Consider the following 17,156-nt stretch of genomic DNA (forward strand, 5'->3'; position numbering starts at 1 on the left):
AAGTTATGCACTTTGTCGAAGAGTGACACAGACTGCTGACAGGTGTCCACTTACAAAGGATCAGCAAGCTAATCTAATTGGCTATTAACCATCACGCCACTGAACCAACCTATCATGTCTCGTGTCAAGGCAGTGGGCTGTTGGAAAAGTCACTGCCTCTGTTATTTATCTACCATGCCATTTAATATTGATATCACTCATTAAACTTATGATAGCTACCTGGGGATTTTATCTGAGATTGAAAACCTGTTTTTAAAAAGGAGGCGGTGTTAATATTAACTGTGTATATATTCATGGCATATCGAAGTCTACGGCTGAGTAATAACTAGCTAGAACTTTGATCTGGGTTATAAGTGGACGAACTCCAGTATCCCTGCCTGTATAAATTTTGAAAGATCGCTGTAGCTCTTTTGAATAAATATACTATCGTTGCAGGAATGAATGTGTGTGCATAAGTGAGAAATTGGCTTCTTGTATTAGTGTGAATATTTCTGTCACACAATTGGTAAACAAATCTGTATTTGATAACATACCTGTACTGATAATATTTTCACAGTACAATCAGCCCAGCCTGGTGAAAATACATATTCCGTAAGCAACTGGTTGCACTGATGCACACTGTTGTGTCATGAAGTGGCAGGCCATAGGTGTGTGACCAGAGACTCACTACATGATGAGTTTCTGGTCACTCGAGGTGCTGAATGGAGCACAGGTGCTTTCCCAAAAGGAACATGGGGAAAATGGAGAGCAAGATAAGCTGAGCAAAACCACTTATGTGGCAACCAAAATGCAGATTATTCTTCTCTATCTCTGGTATGTTGTATTTACAAGTTTAAAAAATAATCACATTTCACAAATTTTCCATCTGGTTTGATTGGGTATCCGTCTCAAACATTTATAAAAATCTGATAGATGGTAGCCCAGTGGCATCATCACCTCATCTGTAAGTTCACCTGAGCTTTGAAAAATGACAACAAAAATTGAGGAAATCTTATTTCGTGGCTGACGATATTTAGGTCTAGTTAGACAACATTTTCAAAAAGTACAATAAGCTCTTTGGGCCAGAAAGGGGAATTAAATAAAAAATAAGTTGGTTTAGTAAATCTATTAAAATATTGGAGAAGGGAATTTGGTACAAGTCCATTAAATGTCAGTGGGATAACAATGCTGAATGTATTTTCTATCCTTAGCAAGACTTACATCACAAAGACTCAAGCATCAAGTAAAATGATGTCGCTTTTAGTCTGCCATTCGTTTATTTTGCAGGTGCCATTTTTCAATGTAAACCACGCTGAAGGTATGCACATTTTAGACAAAACTAAACAGGTAAACAAATTAAGAGTTCTCTGATTGTTAATTTGTTCAATGGAAAGTAATCATGGGCAATTACAACACCCACTGGAAGTTTTCGATCATTCCCGCTACCATGTTTATTTTGCACAAAATCATCTCCAGGAAAGTCACCTGCTATTTTAATTGGTAGTCATAAAATTCCATAAAATAAGGGGCTTCAACCTCCTGCACAGCAAGATCCCCCTCCTCCCGTCTCCCTGCTTGCAGTTGCTCATCTGTTGCTAGTGCCTCCTATGCATCAGCACCCTCCTGATCTTCTGTGCCTTCTTGCTGTTGTTCATTTGCAGCATACTATTACAATGTTTCCCACCTTCACTGGGGAATGTTGCATGTAAGGCTATTATTCCAATAGTGTGTAAATGCCATGTGACTACTGTCGCAAATAAGACACAATTAATTCATGCTTCTTGGGGAGTTCAGAACTCGTTTTTTATTTTTATCCCTCCATGCCCTTGTGCAATTCCTCACCAGATTATCCTGACTGGAATTTAACAAAGTCTGAACAAGCAATTCTTCTGGCTAATTTTTCGAACACACACTTTATCATTGGAGCAAGACTGACAATAGCAGCAATAATGGATGAAAAGTCTATTACTGCTGTCTACCGGTTTTGCTGCCCTATTCACTCAGTCTAATTTTTAGTTAAACTTAACACCCAGAGGAAAATATGGTCCTATAGCAATTCGCATCCTCTCATCAGCTCCAGATGACCTATATTTGACAGTAACAAAAAATGGAGACATACTGTGGTGTAACCTCTGTGAACCCTATCACCGCGAGAGAGAAAGCTTTGTCTCTACCATCAGATGGTAGCATGGGGTGATGTTCATCTCCATTTCTATTGTCAATAGTTAGGAATGTCTGAATACAGTACTTGTGACAAGTGGCAACCACTACAAACAACAACTTGCATTTATATACTGCCTTTAACGTAGTAAAACATCTCAAGGCGCTTCACAGGAGCGTTATCAAACATAATTTAACACCGAGTCACATAAGGAGATCTCCTGCTCTCCCTCAGATCCTAAGATACAATATTCACTTTATTCACCTCAGGAGGATGAAAGGCTCCTCTTGATCCCACCCCAATGTTCAACCAATTGGTCTCCCCAGCACTCATACCTATCCCTAAATTAAAATAGCTTACTTTCTTAATGTTATAACACTTAAGTCATACAGAATAATTTTCTTTCAATTAATTTTCTTTAAATTTAAAATTCTGATTTATCTCTTTAATGTTATTTTTCTGTGTCCTCTTGTTCTTTTATTTATCTTTTTAAGACATTTTTTTCCCTCATTTTCTTTTTTGAGGTTTACAGGACTATGAAAGGTTTGGAGAGGGCAAATAGTACAAGAATTGCTTCCACAGATTGGTGAACAATCAGTGGGGTATTTTCAGGATTATCACCGGGTCAAAGAAGGAAGTTAGAGGGAATCTTTTTTCACTCAGGTGGTGCTTGAAACGACGACGATAACATCATTTAAAAGGGAACTGGGTAAGTATTTGAAAAGGACGAATTAAAAAGATATGGGAAAAGGGCAGGGAGTTGGGATTAGAGTAGATAGCTCCAGCTTGTTTTAGGGTCTATTGACATCTACAGATGCTCACTTTCACCCCCCACCCCCAGCAGCATGGGACCATCTTCCAAGTATGCAAATTAAATCATCTGCCTTGGCATTATTGAAATAGCAGGCCAGGGTTTGAGCAGGACAATTAATAGAAAACCGTAACAGGTCTAATTAGTAGAAAAACTTCATTCCAGATCATTAGAAACATATAGGTAATTAGCTATGATGGAGAATCATTCACATTTATAAACCAGAAAAGGAAGACAGTTCCCAGAGACTATAAATGTCTTTCAGTCTGTGCCTACAGACCTTTGGATAAATAAGAAATCAGAAAAAAATTAAAAGGTTAGAGGCCCGAGGGTTTTCTGGACCTGAAAAACTGACCCTTGTACTTTGACATCTTTGCAAATGTCTATCTATTGCTGCTGTTTTTCCTTTGCTAATACTTCTCCCTCCCTTCCTTTCTTGAAGGAGTTAACTCCTTGCTCAGGTACAGTTCCACAGGCAGCTGGCACCTTCTGAGGCCATTATTCCCGTGTGAGTCTTCACAGTAAATGTTCACAGGCTACTCCATAGCAGACGCCATCACAGCTGAGGATGGTCCGGTCCTCACCCAACATCCACACTTCCAACTGGGTCCCATTTCAATTTCTTGGGAAGAAGGTTGGCATTTATTCAGGAATATCTCTATTTCTGATGTACAGGGACCTACATAGCACAGTTGATGGGTTCACTGGTCAATCTTTCCACCTTATTGCAAAATATTTATTTTGTTTTTAAGTGTTGGATTGCTAAACCACTAGGACTGAAACAAGTAGTGATAAGCTGCTACCACTAACTGAAACAGTGTATATACTCAGATATACTACCTTGTATTCATATCAGGCTGCTTATTCCATTCTTCATTTGTCGTAAATATAATACATCACAATGCACAGCAAATCAATATATTTAAAGACTACATATAGAGGTCACTTTTCAGTCTTTGCTTTTGTCATAAAGTGTTTAGAAACATAGAAAAATAGGAGCAGGGGTAGGCCATTCGGCCCTTCGAGCCTGCTCCACCATTCAATATGATCATGGCTGATCCTCTATCTCAATACCATATTCCCGCTCTCTCCCCATACCCCTTGACACCTTTTGCGTCTAGAAATCTATCTATCTCCTTCTTAAATATATTCAGTGACTTGTCCTCCACATCCTTCTGTGGTAGAGAATTCCACACGTTCACCACCCTCTGAGTGAAGAAATTTCTCCTAATCTCAGTCCTAAATGTCCTACCCCATATCCTGAGACCCCTCGTTCTAGAGCCCCCAGCCAGGGGAAACATCCTCCCTGCATCCAGTCTGTCTAGCCCTGTCAGAATTTTATACGTTTCAATGAGATCCCCTCTCATTCTTCTAAACTCTAGTGAATACAGGCCTAGTCGACCCAATTTCTCCTCATACGACAGTCCTGCCATCCCAGGAATCAGTCTGGTGAATCTTCGCTGCACTCCCTCTATGGCAAGTATATCCTTTCTTAGGTAAGGAGACCAAAACTGCACACAGCACTCGAGGTGTGGTCTCACCAAGGCCCTGTATAACTGTAGTAAGACATCCTTGCTCCTGTACTCAAATCCTCTTGCAATTAAGGCCAACATACCATTTGCCTTCCTAACTGCTTGCTGCACCTGCATGTTTGTTTTCAGTGACTGGTGTACAAGGACACCCAGGTCCCTTTGTACATCAACATTTCCCAATCTATCACCATTTAAATAATACTCTGCCTTTCTGTTTTTCCTATCGAAGTGGATAACTTCACATTTATCCATGTTATACTGCATCTGCCATGTATTTGCCCACTCACTCAACTTGTCTAAATCGCCTTGAAGCCTCTTTGCAGCCTCACAATTCACAATCCCACCTAGTTTCGTGTCATCAGCAAACTTGGAAATATTACATTTGGTTCCCTCATCCAAATCATTATATATATTGTGAATAACTGGGGCCCAAGCACTGATCCCTGCGGTACCCCACTAGTCACCGCCTGCCACCCCGAAAAAGACCCATTTATTCCTACTCTCTGTTTCCTGTCTGTTAACCAATTTTCAATCCATACCATTATATTACCCCCAATCCCATGTGCTTTAATTTTGCACACTTACCTCTTATGTGGGACTTTATCAAAGGTCTTCGGAAAATCCAAATACACCACATCCACTGGTTCTCCCTTATCTATTCTACCAGTTACATCCTCAAAAAACTCCAGTAGGTTTGTAAAATACGATATCCCTTTCATAAATCCATGTTTCTTGACTGCAGGGTAGGTCAGATATAGGGTATAGGGTATAACATTATGGGGCCAATTCTGTAACCCATGCTCTCATCTAATGAAGCTGCGCACTGGGAGTGGAGCCTTGCAAAATTCCCCCTAAATACATGCACTGAGGCTAGGTTGCAATGAAGGTTGTTTCAGGAGCTATTTTAATTAGTGCTTGCAGAAAGTCTGTCTTAGCCAAGAAATTATTTCAGATCCTTAGTATGAGACTAAATATTGAAAAAGAACTTGCTAAGGCTATAAGCGGGTGTCTTACAAAGTATGTAACTTTCAAGTAAACTATTCAGACAAGCGGTGATGTGAGTCTTTTCCATGGTTCTACACCCTTTACCAAATTATGGTTAAAAACACCATGTTGCATTTTCATCTTAACTGAATCAGGTACTGTGAATGGTTTATGGCATGTCCTCAATGACCTGTGCCACTGTAAACACTTATACACACACAATACATTGAATTAACACTCACAAGATGTTTCTTGTAAAAGCAAAGAGTTAAGAAATCGGCTTAACAGTGGTTCAAGAAAAACTTGAACCTATTCTCTAAAGACCCGCTTGGACTGATTAGAGAATAATTCTTGGAACAATGCATTTTCTTGAAAACCGTTTATCATGGTTCGCGACAATGCTATCAAAGCTGAAATGACCTACATGTGAAAGGGAGACTAATTACATACAAACCGTCAATGAAACTAGACCTGCTATAATACCTGTGGCTGATAAAGGCTGCCAGGATCTCTTGGTCCTATTCCCACAAAGGAACGGTTAGCTGGGGGGGTTCCAGGTGTTGTGTAGGCTGAAATGAAATAGCATGTGTTAGAAGCGATGGATAGACCCACAACAGTGCATTAATATGGACTACATCACACTCAAATATATGTTTTCATTAAATCAAAGGAATCATTGAACCGCATTTATATATACACAGATATAAAGATATACATATAGAAATTATCTACACTGCAAAGATTTAAAGAGCTGAGCTTCCAACCCCCTATCCTCTCCATCACAAACACTGTCTATGTTCATCTCCATAACATCTCCCGCCTCTATCCCTACCTCAGTCCATCTGTTGCTGAAACCATCATCCATGCTGTAGTCACCTCCAGGTTCAACTATTCTAATGTTGTCCCTGCTGGCCTCCCATCCACTCTCTGCAAATTTCAGCTCATCCAAAGCTTTGCTGCCCATATCCTATCCCACACCAAATCCCACTCACTCATCATCCCCCATCATCGCTGGACTACATTGGCTCCCGGTCCCTGAAACTTAAAACCCTCTTTCTTGTGTTTCAATCCCTTCATGGTCTCACTGTTCCCTGTTTCTGTAACCTCCTCCAGTCCTACAATCCCCTGCCCCAAACTCTTCACTCCTCCAACTCAGCCCTGTTTTGCATTTGCCTCTTTGCCCCACCATTGGTGGGTGGGTCTTCAGCTCTGGAATTCCCTACCTATACCCTTACATCTCTCCACCTCCCTCTCTTCTTTAAGACTCTCTCTAAAACCCACCTCTTAGACCAAGCTCTTTGGTTATTCCTCCAAATCTCTTCTTTGGCTTTGCAGCTCTTTTTTTTGATTTCGCTTATGTGAAGCGCTTTGGGACATTTTCTAATTAAAGGCGCTATATAAATGCAATTTGTTATTGTTGTTAAAACTGAACAAGATTGAGAAGTTTTTTTAAAGAATTCTTTTGAAATTAAGTATTGTTCCCATATCTCATTGCTGATGGCCACAAAAACATAAAAGCCCTAAAATTCCATGGGGGTTCACTCATTGTAACTTCGTCCGATCAGCGAAATCCCCAGAGAAATGGTGTAAACGGATAAAAAATGTCCTTGAATACCATTTCCCTGGGGTTCCACTGATCTCCCACCAAAGTTACAGCAGGAGACTGGGAGAAACCCTGTGGAATTTCAGGGACAAAGACTTTTAACAAAAAATTCTCCTGGCAAAATGTTTAATGAGCAATGTACCTGTGGAAAAAAAAAATAGAAACTTCTGTCTTTAGTTTTATATCATTTCAAGTAGTTAGGAGGCAAAATAGAAACTGTTCTCATCGGTAGATATAAAATCAAAGGCAGGAAGCAGACAGACTGAGAGAAAAGGGGAAATCGATTAAGTTAAAGCAACCATTAAGGCCAGGGCAACATGTTTAAAATGTTAATGTCTGCAGTTTTGTCAGCTGAAATGTTATTTCCTATTACTGTCTGGTTTCAAATGAAGCAGACTATAGCGTTAGGGAAGCTGGTAGTTATAAGTTGTTATACCATTGTACCAAGGTGAAGACTGTTAACAATTTGTTTACTTGACCATTTTTAAAGAAAATGGCTTAACTTCAAATAAGTTACATGGGCTAAATCTTATAAATCTGGTTGCTAGTCTTTAGTTTGAGCTCCATGTGGCGCTCATGACACATACTCTATGTGAAATTTCTCATCCCAAAAGATTGTGGATGGTGTACCAAAGAGAAGGCTTGGCTGATTCATCCAAAAGAACTATTATGTTCCAAGACTAAGATGGGGAGATTTTTTCAAGAAGACTATGTTAAGCTCTTGTGGACTAATTCCATTTTTTTCATGTAAGTATTTGCTGTTCAGTGTTCTTGCCTATGCTTTTCTGCTTCTATGTATTTTATCGCTAAATAAATCCAGAATAGTCGTTTAGCCTTTATATAATCTAATAATGTGATATTTTTCATTGTCATGGGGTTATAGGGGACACGCTACATATTATCCAGAAAGCATTTTTACTACAATGTACCATGGCAATGGCTTATTTATTTCTGTAATGGTACATATGGACTTAAAAAACAGGGGGCTAGATTTTCAGTATAGACAGTTTTGGGGCGCTAACCTTAGCGCCCGCCTGAAGTTAGCGCCCGCCCCAAAGTAGCGCCCCGTTGCCGGAAATTCAGTGGCTTCGCCCTAAGAGGTTGGTGGAGCGCTAAAAGAGGCGTTCCACTACTATCTTTAGGCGCTAAGCCGGCGGTGCAGAGCGCAGCGCCCGAGCGCAGCGCATGGCAGACACTCTGGTGCCAGTGAGCTCTTAAAGGGGAAGGGTGCATGTGTTTTAGGAGGAGGAAGAGGAAAGAGGAAAAGGAGGAAGAAGAAGGTGGTGGTGGTGGTGGCCGGAAACATAAATACTCCGTTCACAACAACACACTGGATCCTTCCACACAACACATGCAGACTGCCGTTTATAGTGCAGGAGGAGTGCCCTTTAATTTGCGCTCCCCAGGGTGTGTTGCGTTCCATTTTACAAACGCTCTGGACGCTAGCCGCAGAATAGGGCGGTCCGACTGAAGTTTGGATTCGGGGCGGCCAAAGGGCGTTGCACGAGGATGTGACGTCATTTTCTGCGCGCGCATCCGGGCGGCCGCTAAACTTTGCGCCGGCGCTAACGGGCAACTTAATTTGGGGCGGGGCGCAAACTGCGCTGCGCCCGGGCGCTACACGAATAGCGCCCGAAAATCACTTCTCTTAAGGCGCTAACTGCTGGCGCAAGCAACTGAAAATCTAGCCCAGGTTCTCTTGAAGAAAATGGCACAACTTGTTTTGATACAGAATATAGATGTTGTGTCTGGCCAGGTATCGGAGGGGTAGGGAGGTCATTTAGTTAAATTATAAGTACCTCGGGGGGTTTTATCCGTGTATATTTTTAATTGGCGCTTTTATTTTGAGTTTAAGAGACACATTTAAATTTTGTTTGTCCTGGTCATTTTTGAAAAGTGTTTCTCAGCCACAGAGACTCTGGATGGTCAATAACAAACCACGATGTAAAGGTTAATATTCAGGGAACTTGTGGCCAGTGCAGTTAAGCTTAGTAAACACAACTGTTATTTTTCTACCTTCAGAGGACAGATAGCTAAGCTTGCAACTACTCTAAAGCTACAATATGTCATTGCTTCTGTTCATTTATCCATTTAATGTTTTAATAAATCTAGCAGTATATAGTCAATTACTTGTTTCTGTCCAATAAACTTGTCGTGCTGACGTGACAAGTCCTAAGGATGTAAATTGGATCTAACTGAGGTTACGATAAGATGTTTCACAGTTTGTTGAATAAATCACTGGCAACATCTTAATCAAAGACTTTTCATTAAAGCTTTCAAGGCTGGCTGGCTTTCTGAGGTAATGACTTGCAACACATTCATAGCGTGTGTTTTAACCACCACCTTTATCTGGAGAAGGAATTTGGGCTTTCAGTATCGATATAAACACCCAGGTCAGATGAGCAGACATTTCCCTGACAATGTTCCTCCATCCTCCAAACACCATTCTCTACTTGACCAAAATGGCAATTTACATCTCTTCATCTTCAACTAACTATCCTTGTGACCAATGTAAACGAGAATTCTAAGAATAAATGTTACACAGATTTTATTTGTATTTGGTGAGAACTCAAAGGAAAACATCACAAGACATTTCACTTAGGACCCCCATTAGCTGCAAAAGGAAGAATCTTAACTCATGTTGTTTGGCTTTACTTCACCTCAAGTCCTAGAAGTATCCCAAAACAGAGTACTGCCAAATCAATGCACACAGAAACACACTTACTCTACTTTATTACATTAACATAATATTCAGCGGGAGTGAGTAGAGTGACTTCGATAAAGTGCATGTGCCAAAATTCCTGACTTCTTAACCTCCCAACCCTGCTGTATACTTTGACCACCTTCCCCCACCAGCCCCACAAAAAAAACCCTTCTAAATGGTGAGAATCACATTCAAAACATTGGCCTGGAATTTCACTCCACCATCGTAACTTCACCGAATGTGTGACGGTAACTCCTCTTATGCACTTAAATGGAGTTTCCGCTACACTTCCGGCAAAGTTATGACGGCGGAGCTTAAGTGGCTCTAAGGAAATTCCTGGCCATTGTCTTCTCTGAGTACTGCAGCTCCATCTGTGTCAGCTCTGTCTCCTTCTCCTAAAAGAGTGACTTGAGCAAGTCCCGCAGCCTGTTGAAGAAGGCCAGCAGCTTCCCAGATTTGTGCTCCTACCCGTGGATCTGTGTTTCATGGGAACTGTTGCTCTATTGTCACTGTTGTGTATGTCTCAGTGCTGGTGGGACCAGTGTTTGCATGGCCACAGTTAACTCCAGCTGCAAACCTTCTTCAATCTGCTAATGGAGGTTCAAGAATCACCGAAGAGCTGCCTGAAAATCAGCACGAGGAATCGACTTTTCAGTCCATGTTCTGAGAAGTACAAGCCTGAGCACCCATCTTTGCAGGACCCCGAGAAGGAGGTCACTTCTGCTGCCCTTTCCTTCTCCGCTTTATCCTCATGCTCTTCCACTGTCCACTAAACCGCCACTATGGGCGAACAATCCCAGAAATAACTTTTATCCAAAAGAAAGATGTGCTTTTCAGCAGAAAAGAAATCTTGGGGAAATATTTTGGGCAGCCCTCCCACTCCAGCTGGCGCTCCTGTGACTGATTGAGTGATTACCCTGCTTTGTTTACTTTCTACTTTTGTAGAAACTATCGTCTCTTTTTAGCAAACAAATTGGCCACTACAAGGAGAAACAGAAAAGTGAGAAGAGTGTACATACTCTTAGGCAAACCCCTCTTTCACCCCTTACCAGTGAACATACTTTTGGACGGACACTAGCAGTATACAAATGTGTCATAAATAAATCATGAGTCATAATAAATTATTTAAACCAATCACCATCTAGGTAAATATTCCTCTTTTCAGATGATTACCGTGCCCATTTATGAAATTTGTAATGTAAATTATTCAGTGTGCTCAAGTTGAGTCTTTAAGCAAAAAAAGTGTTTACCCAGAATCGCAGCCAAATTGTTAACTGCTTAAATTTTTAACCACATACTGAGGGCAAACTAAATTTAGACCATTTTTGTTCCGTCTGCTTGAATACCGTTATTTGAAGACATGCACCTCAGATGTTCTCACACGCAGCAATGCTTTGTTTTGAAATGTGTTTGTTATTACTTATTTATAAAACTTACAAGGAGAAAAGTTAGTGTTGTTCTGACTATGTGCATATTCATTATGGCCTCCTATCTTTTGGCATGTTATTTGTTTTGTCTCGGAAGGTCCCAGTGGGATAAAGAAGCGCCTTTCACAACATCAGGACGTCCCAAAGCATTTTACAGCCAATGAAGTACTTTTTGAAGTGTAGTCACTGTTGTAATGTAGAGAAATGTGGCAGCCAATTTGTGTACAGCAAGGTCCCACAAACACCAATGAGATAATGACCAGATAATCTGTTTTAGTTATGTTGATTGAGGGATAAATATTGGCCAGGACACCAGGGAGAACTTCCCTGCTCTTCTTCAAATAGTGCCATGGCATCTTTCAAATCCATCCGAGAAGGCAGACGGGGCATCGGTTTAACATCTGATCCGAAAGACGGCACCTCCAACAGTGCAGCACTCCCTCAGTCAGTCTAGATATGTGCTCACATCTGTGGAGTGGGACTCGAAACCATGACCATCTGACTTAGAGGCAAGAGTGCTACCACGGTGCCAACCTTTTAGATTACATAATCTGATTAGATTTTGGTAGATTTGTGTCAATTTTAGATTCAGCAATTTATGTGTGAAATTTGAATACTTCAATTTAAAACAGAAAATTAGGGATCTGAATCACTGCAATGCATACAGCAACAACAGAACCCAGTCACCTCAATGAAAGTGAGATGACAATCTTAAAGCCAATTTTCTGCATGGAAGCCAATGTGGTAATTTTTCTTCTTCTTAAGCATGTTCAATCTGCAAAGCTATGAATTTAAATGAAAAGTGCCATACTTTTATGTACTTAAAGAGCCAATCTATTTTACCAAACTGTCACAGAATCCTATATATTAAATAGGGGATACCTGTACATTTATCACTATTTGTCAGTTGCTCCTTGTTACTGCAAATTGTGCTTTAAAGTTGCACGTTAAAAGCAGCCTGGGGGCATTTTGTTCCTGATTGTCTTTAGTTCCTGCCATAAACTCTGTTCCCTAGACCACCAACTCCATCCCGTCACTGGCCACTGTCTGAAGCAGGCTGTTCACAACCTCGGCGTCCTATCTGACCCTAAGCTGAGGTTCTGACCTTATATCCAATCCATCACCAAGACCACCTACGTCCACTGCTGTAATATCACCCATCTCCGCCCTCGCCTCAGCCTATCTGCTGCTGAAACCCTCATCCATGCTTTTGTTACCTCCACACTCAACTATTTCAATGCTCTGCTGGCCGGCCTCCCACCCTCCATAAAATCATCCAAAACTGTGCTGCCCGTACCCTAACTCGCACTAAGTCCTGTTCACCCATCATCCTTTTGCTCCTATACTGGCTCCCGGTCCAGCAATGCCTTGAATTTAAAATTCTCATCCTAGTTATCAAATCCCTCCATGGCCTCGACCCTCCCTATCTCTGTAACCTCCTCCAGCTCTACAACTCTCCGAGAACTCTGCATACCTTCATTTCCGATTTTCTTTGCTCCACCATTGGCAGCTATGCCTTCAGCTGCCTAGGCCCTAACCTCTGAAATTCCCTCCCTGAACCTCGCCGCCTCTCTACCTCTAGCTCCTCCTTTAAGACACTCCTTAAAACCTACCTTCACCTGTCCTAATATCTGTTTATGTGGCTCGGTGTCAAATTTTGCCTGATAATGCTCCTGTGAAGCGCCTTGGGATGTTTTACTATGTTAAAGGCACTATATAATTGCAAGTTCTTATTGTTGATATGATAGCATCATGGTTCTCTCCAGTGACATCATTATGTCGCATCGGGGCAGTACTACATAAAATACCTGCTCCGAGACTATGGGTCGATTTTCCCGAAGCTGTCGGGAAGGAGGCGGGACTAAAACTTTCGGGTTTTAGTCCTGCCTACTTCGACGTCCGGCCAATCCGCGCGAATTTCCCTTGATTTGACCTTGTTAAGCCTGCCCAGCGGGCTCAGCAGGCCAATTAAGGGCCACCCGGCAACAGGTGACGTCACAGACTGAAATTTCATCTGTCAAGAGTTCTTGACAGATGAAATATCAGTGTTTCACAGCTGTTTGAAGGTGTGAAACACTGACAGTCTGAGTTCTTACATGAGTCCTTCTGCACAGACTCAGATAGAACTCTCAGCAGCACTCAAAGCTGAAGGCTGTCACTTTTCACAGATCGCAGCCATTCAGCTTTAAGTTCCGGGTGAGTGATGGGCTCCCGACGGCTACAGGAAGAAAGGCTGTGAAGGTAAGTACAGGTAAGTAAAAGTTCTTTACACACTTTAAACACACCAAACACACTTACCTTTGCACTCATGCACCCATCACTCACCTTAACACTGACATCGCGGCCCCTTCAACTCCTTCAACCCGACAGCCCGCCTGCTCTAACCTGGCGTGGTTTGGAGCCGTCGGTAATCCCACACGAAACCCCTCAAAAATAGGGATTAGGCTAAAAACTGCCTGTTAACTAGGCAGTTAATTGGCACTAATCCCTTCCCGCCTGGTTTCGACGGGTCCCAGTGCGGGGCGGGTACCCGCCGCCCCTGAAAGTTGCGTGGAGCGGGGCTTTGGGCGGGATGGTATCAGGACCCCCAAATTCGGGATTTCCCCCCCCCCCACATGCCTGAAACCCCGCCTGACGGCTCCACGAAAATCAACCCCTATATCTAACTAGCAACTGCAAGCCATAAAACACAGTAAACAAGTGGCTAAGAGATGTTAAACCGAGGCCTGGTCTGCCTGCTCAGGTGGATGTAAAAGATCCCATGACACTGTTCGAAGAAGGGAGTTCTCTCAGTGTCTTGGCCAATTATTATCCCACAATCAATAACACCAGAAACAGATTAATTGGCCATTAACCTCATTGCTGTTTGTGGGACCTTGCTGCGTGTAAATTAGCAGCTGTGTTTGCCCACAAAACAACAGTGGTAAAAGTAATTAACTGGCTGTCCTGAGCATGAAAGGTGCTACAATATTGCAAATTCCTTTGTTCTTTACTGATGCATCTCTTCTCAGGAGTAAAGATTAGATAATAGTTCAGAAAGAATTAGATAATAATTCAGTTGAACATACTGTAGTTCCCTCTAACCCTTCAGGCTTCCCTAGAGATGCAGGGGAGTAATGTGGACATGTCGCAGCCTAAGGTTTTCTAGTACTCTCCCCACTAAACCCTGGAAAGTAGGCTTTATTTTTTTTAAGAATTAAGACATATATTGCACAGAGGCCTGACTCCCTTAATTTCAGCAACCAGGAATGACACACTTGAGAAAAGATAGCTTAAAATACAGAAAGAGAGAGTTACCAATTCCACTAGCCATTGGCAATTGCTGCTTGCCCCACTACCTGACTTGATGATAAGGGAAATGGCTGGGTGCATGGGTTGGAGGACTATTTTTTCCCTCTGCACATTAGCATTAAATAAAAAGAGGGCAAAACTAAAGCTTGATTGGCCAAATTAAAATATTCAGCAAATTAACATGAAGTGGCCCATTTTGGAAATTCGGATCATCCCTACTAATTACCTTTAAAGCATTTTAAGAATGCAACATATCGTTTTATCGTTCTTGAATCACTTTTTATTGATCCCTTGCTTCATCACAATTCTTTCACCAAGGTTAGTGGTGCCCTTTTAAATTGTTAGCATTTTCCTCTCAGAACTTATCTTAGCATTACCATGATCAGTACCAGTATAAAGGGAGAAAATTACTCCCCAAATATATACTTAGTATATGTTTTATAAAATAACAGATGCTATAGAAGGAGTTGCCGGCTGTAATTCAGACTTAATGTACAGATGTTCCTCAGGGTTGCTCAACTGAATTACATTCTCAGAACTCTGTTCATTATCCATCCTTTAATACACTTTGGGCTAGATTTTCAGTATAGACAGTTTTGGGGCGCTAACCTTAGCGCCCGCCCGAAGTTAGCGCCCGCCCCAAAGTAGCGCCCCGTTGCCGGAAATTCAGTGGCTTCGCCCTAAGAGATTGGTGGAGCGCTAAAAGAGGCGTTCCACTCCTATCTTTAGGCGCTAAGCCGGCGGTCCAGAGGGATAGCGCCCAGGCGGGGCGCAGCGCGGGTGCGGTCATTTTTGGACTGACAGCAGACCCCGTGGCGCCGACCAGCTCTTAAAGGGGGAAGGGACGAATTGGTCTGCTGCCACGCCCTGCACACTGCAGCCTTGCAAAGAGGCCTCAACACTGCTGCTCAGCCCCAGGGAGTCATGGCAACGCCAGAGAAGGCCCGTCAGCATGCCCTGCGCTTCTCAGAGGGTGATCTGGACATAATGGTCACAGCTCTGGAGGTGAGGCGCAAGATCTTGTTCCCAGAGAGTGGGAGGAATCCAACCCACCACGACTACACCAAAGCCTGGAAGCAGATCGCCCAGAGGGTGACGTTCACCGGCGATGCCCCCAGGACCCACAAACAATGTCGTAAAAAATACAACGATCTGACCAGGATTGTGAAGGTGAGTAGCCTTTCCAGTCTCCTCCTCATTCTTGCATGTACACCTGACATGATGGGCAAAGGGAGCTGAAAGTCCTATTGGCCAGCCCTCAGCCAGCAGCACTGGGACAGTCATGAGCATCACATGGCCATTCGGCACTCTACACTTTGTCCAAGCTGTTCCACCATGGGAGGCAGTGCACACTACATCAGGGCTTCACTCTGTCCACGCTATTCCACCATGGGAGGCAGTGCACACTACATCAGGGCTTCACTCTGTCCACGCTATTCCACCATGGGAGGCAGTGCACACTACATCAGGGCTTCACTGCGCACTTACAGCCCGTCCTTTCTCTTGCAGGCTAAAGTAGCGTTTAATCGCCAGGCGCGTGCCAGGGGTGGCCGCGCCAAGCTGCAGAAGCTCACTCGGCTGGAGGAGCGCGTGTGTGTGCTCATGGGAGCCCGTGTGATTGTCCCCACAGCGTGCGGAGTATCCGACCCTCCACTGCCTGGCAATGGTAAGGACCTCGCCTTTTGGCCCTCTCGCGTCGCACTGGCCCATCCGAGCTACCTCCTTTGCCACTGTCCCACCAATGCGCTGAATGCCACCAGTCCTAACTCCCTCGCTGATGCCGTCTCCTCACTCTGAAGCTACTCTTGTGCATTCCTGCTTTCAGCTGGTGACGACCAGGACCCTGAAGCTGCCAGTGACAGCACCTCCAACCAGGAGGAGGAGGAGGAGCAAGCCGGACCTTCGGGGGAACAGTCACGTCCCGCAGGAGAGGAGGAAATGCTTGACACCTCCTCACTGGACGAGTGCCTGGAGGAACTGTCGCAGGGCAATGCAGCTTCTGGGACCAGTGGCGTCCAGCCACCCAGGAGCCGTGCGCGTGGCCCGCGGCCTTCCCCCCAAAGGGGGGAAGGATCAGAGGGGAGTGCTGCTGTTCGGCACACTCGCCGCCACCAACGCGGCAAGGGTCCCCTAGTTCGGCCCCCTCCTCCCCAGCGGGAGAGTCGCGACTCCAGTCCGGACACCTTCACCTCGGAGGAGGTGCGGAAGCTGGATAAGATGGCCGAGGATTCGGACCGGCGCCACACGGAGCTCATGAGCGTGGTGGGGCGCATGCCTGAGGCCATCGAGTCGCTGGCGACCAGTGTGCGCGAGTTCGGGGCAGCAACTGCCGCGAGTGGCCGCATGCTGACTGATGCCGTCAAGACCCTGGCGGCTGTGATGCGCGCGCACAGCAGGACCACAGGGGCACTCACTGCTGCCACACGCGCTGTCTCAGGCAGGCATCGCCAGGGCAGCCGCCGCGCTGGACCATCCCAGCAAGCCGCCCCTCGGCTGATTGTTGCAGATCCTGCAGTGCGGGCCCGGCCGAGTGCCACCGCGCCACAGCACCAGCCAGCGCATCCCAGACGCCAGCTGGCCCACATTGCGCCATCCGTCGCCGCCATTCCCCCACTGGGGCGTCAAGGGCAAGCGGCTGCAGCTGATGGTGGCCAGGCTCAGGTG

At 44.1% G+C, this 17,156-nt stretch overlaps 1 protein-coding gene across 4 annotated transcripts in view; it reads right to left on the reverse strand.

The window, feature by feature from the left end:
• nfic (nuclear factor I/C) overlaps positions 1-17,156 on the reverse strand; it is a 482,744-nt gene that overhangs the window by 79,870 nt on the left and 385,718 nt on the right. For all 4 annotated transcript variants that reach the window (XR_015080544.1, XR_015080545.1, XM_086004725.1 and 1 more), the window contains one exon: positions 5,951-6,036. Coding sequence is in view for 2 of the 4 variants with exons in the window: in XM_086004725.1 (XP_085860851.1) it covers positions 5,951-6,036 (86 nt within the window). In the remaining 2 variants the exon portion in view is untranslated. The remainder of the gene's footprint in view (positions 1-5,950; positions 6,037-17,156) is intronic.

This window comes from Somniosus microcephalus, chromosome 13 (genome assembly GCF_052327205.1).
Source record: "Somniosus microcephalus isolate GS21.2 chromosome 13, FLI_Smic_1.0, whole genome shotgun sequence".
Classification (NCBI taxonomy): domain Eukaryota; kingdom Metazoa; phylum Chordata; class Chondrichthyes; order Squaliformes; family Somniosidae; genus Somniosus; species Somniosus microcephalus.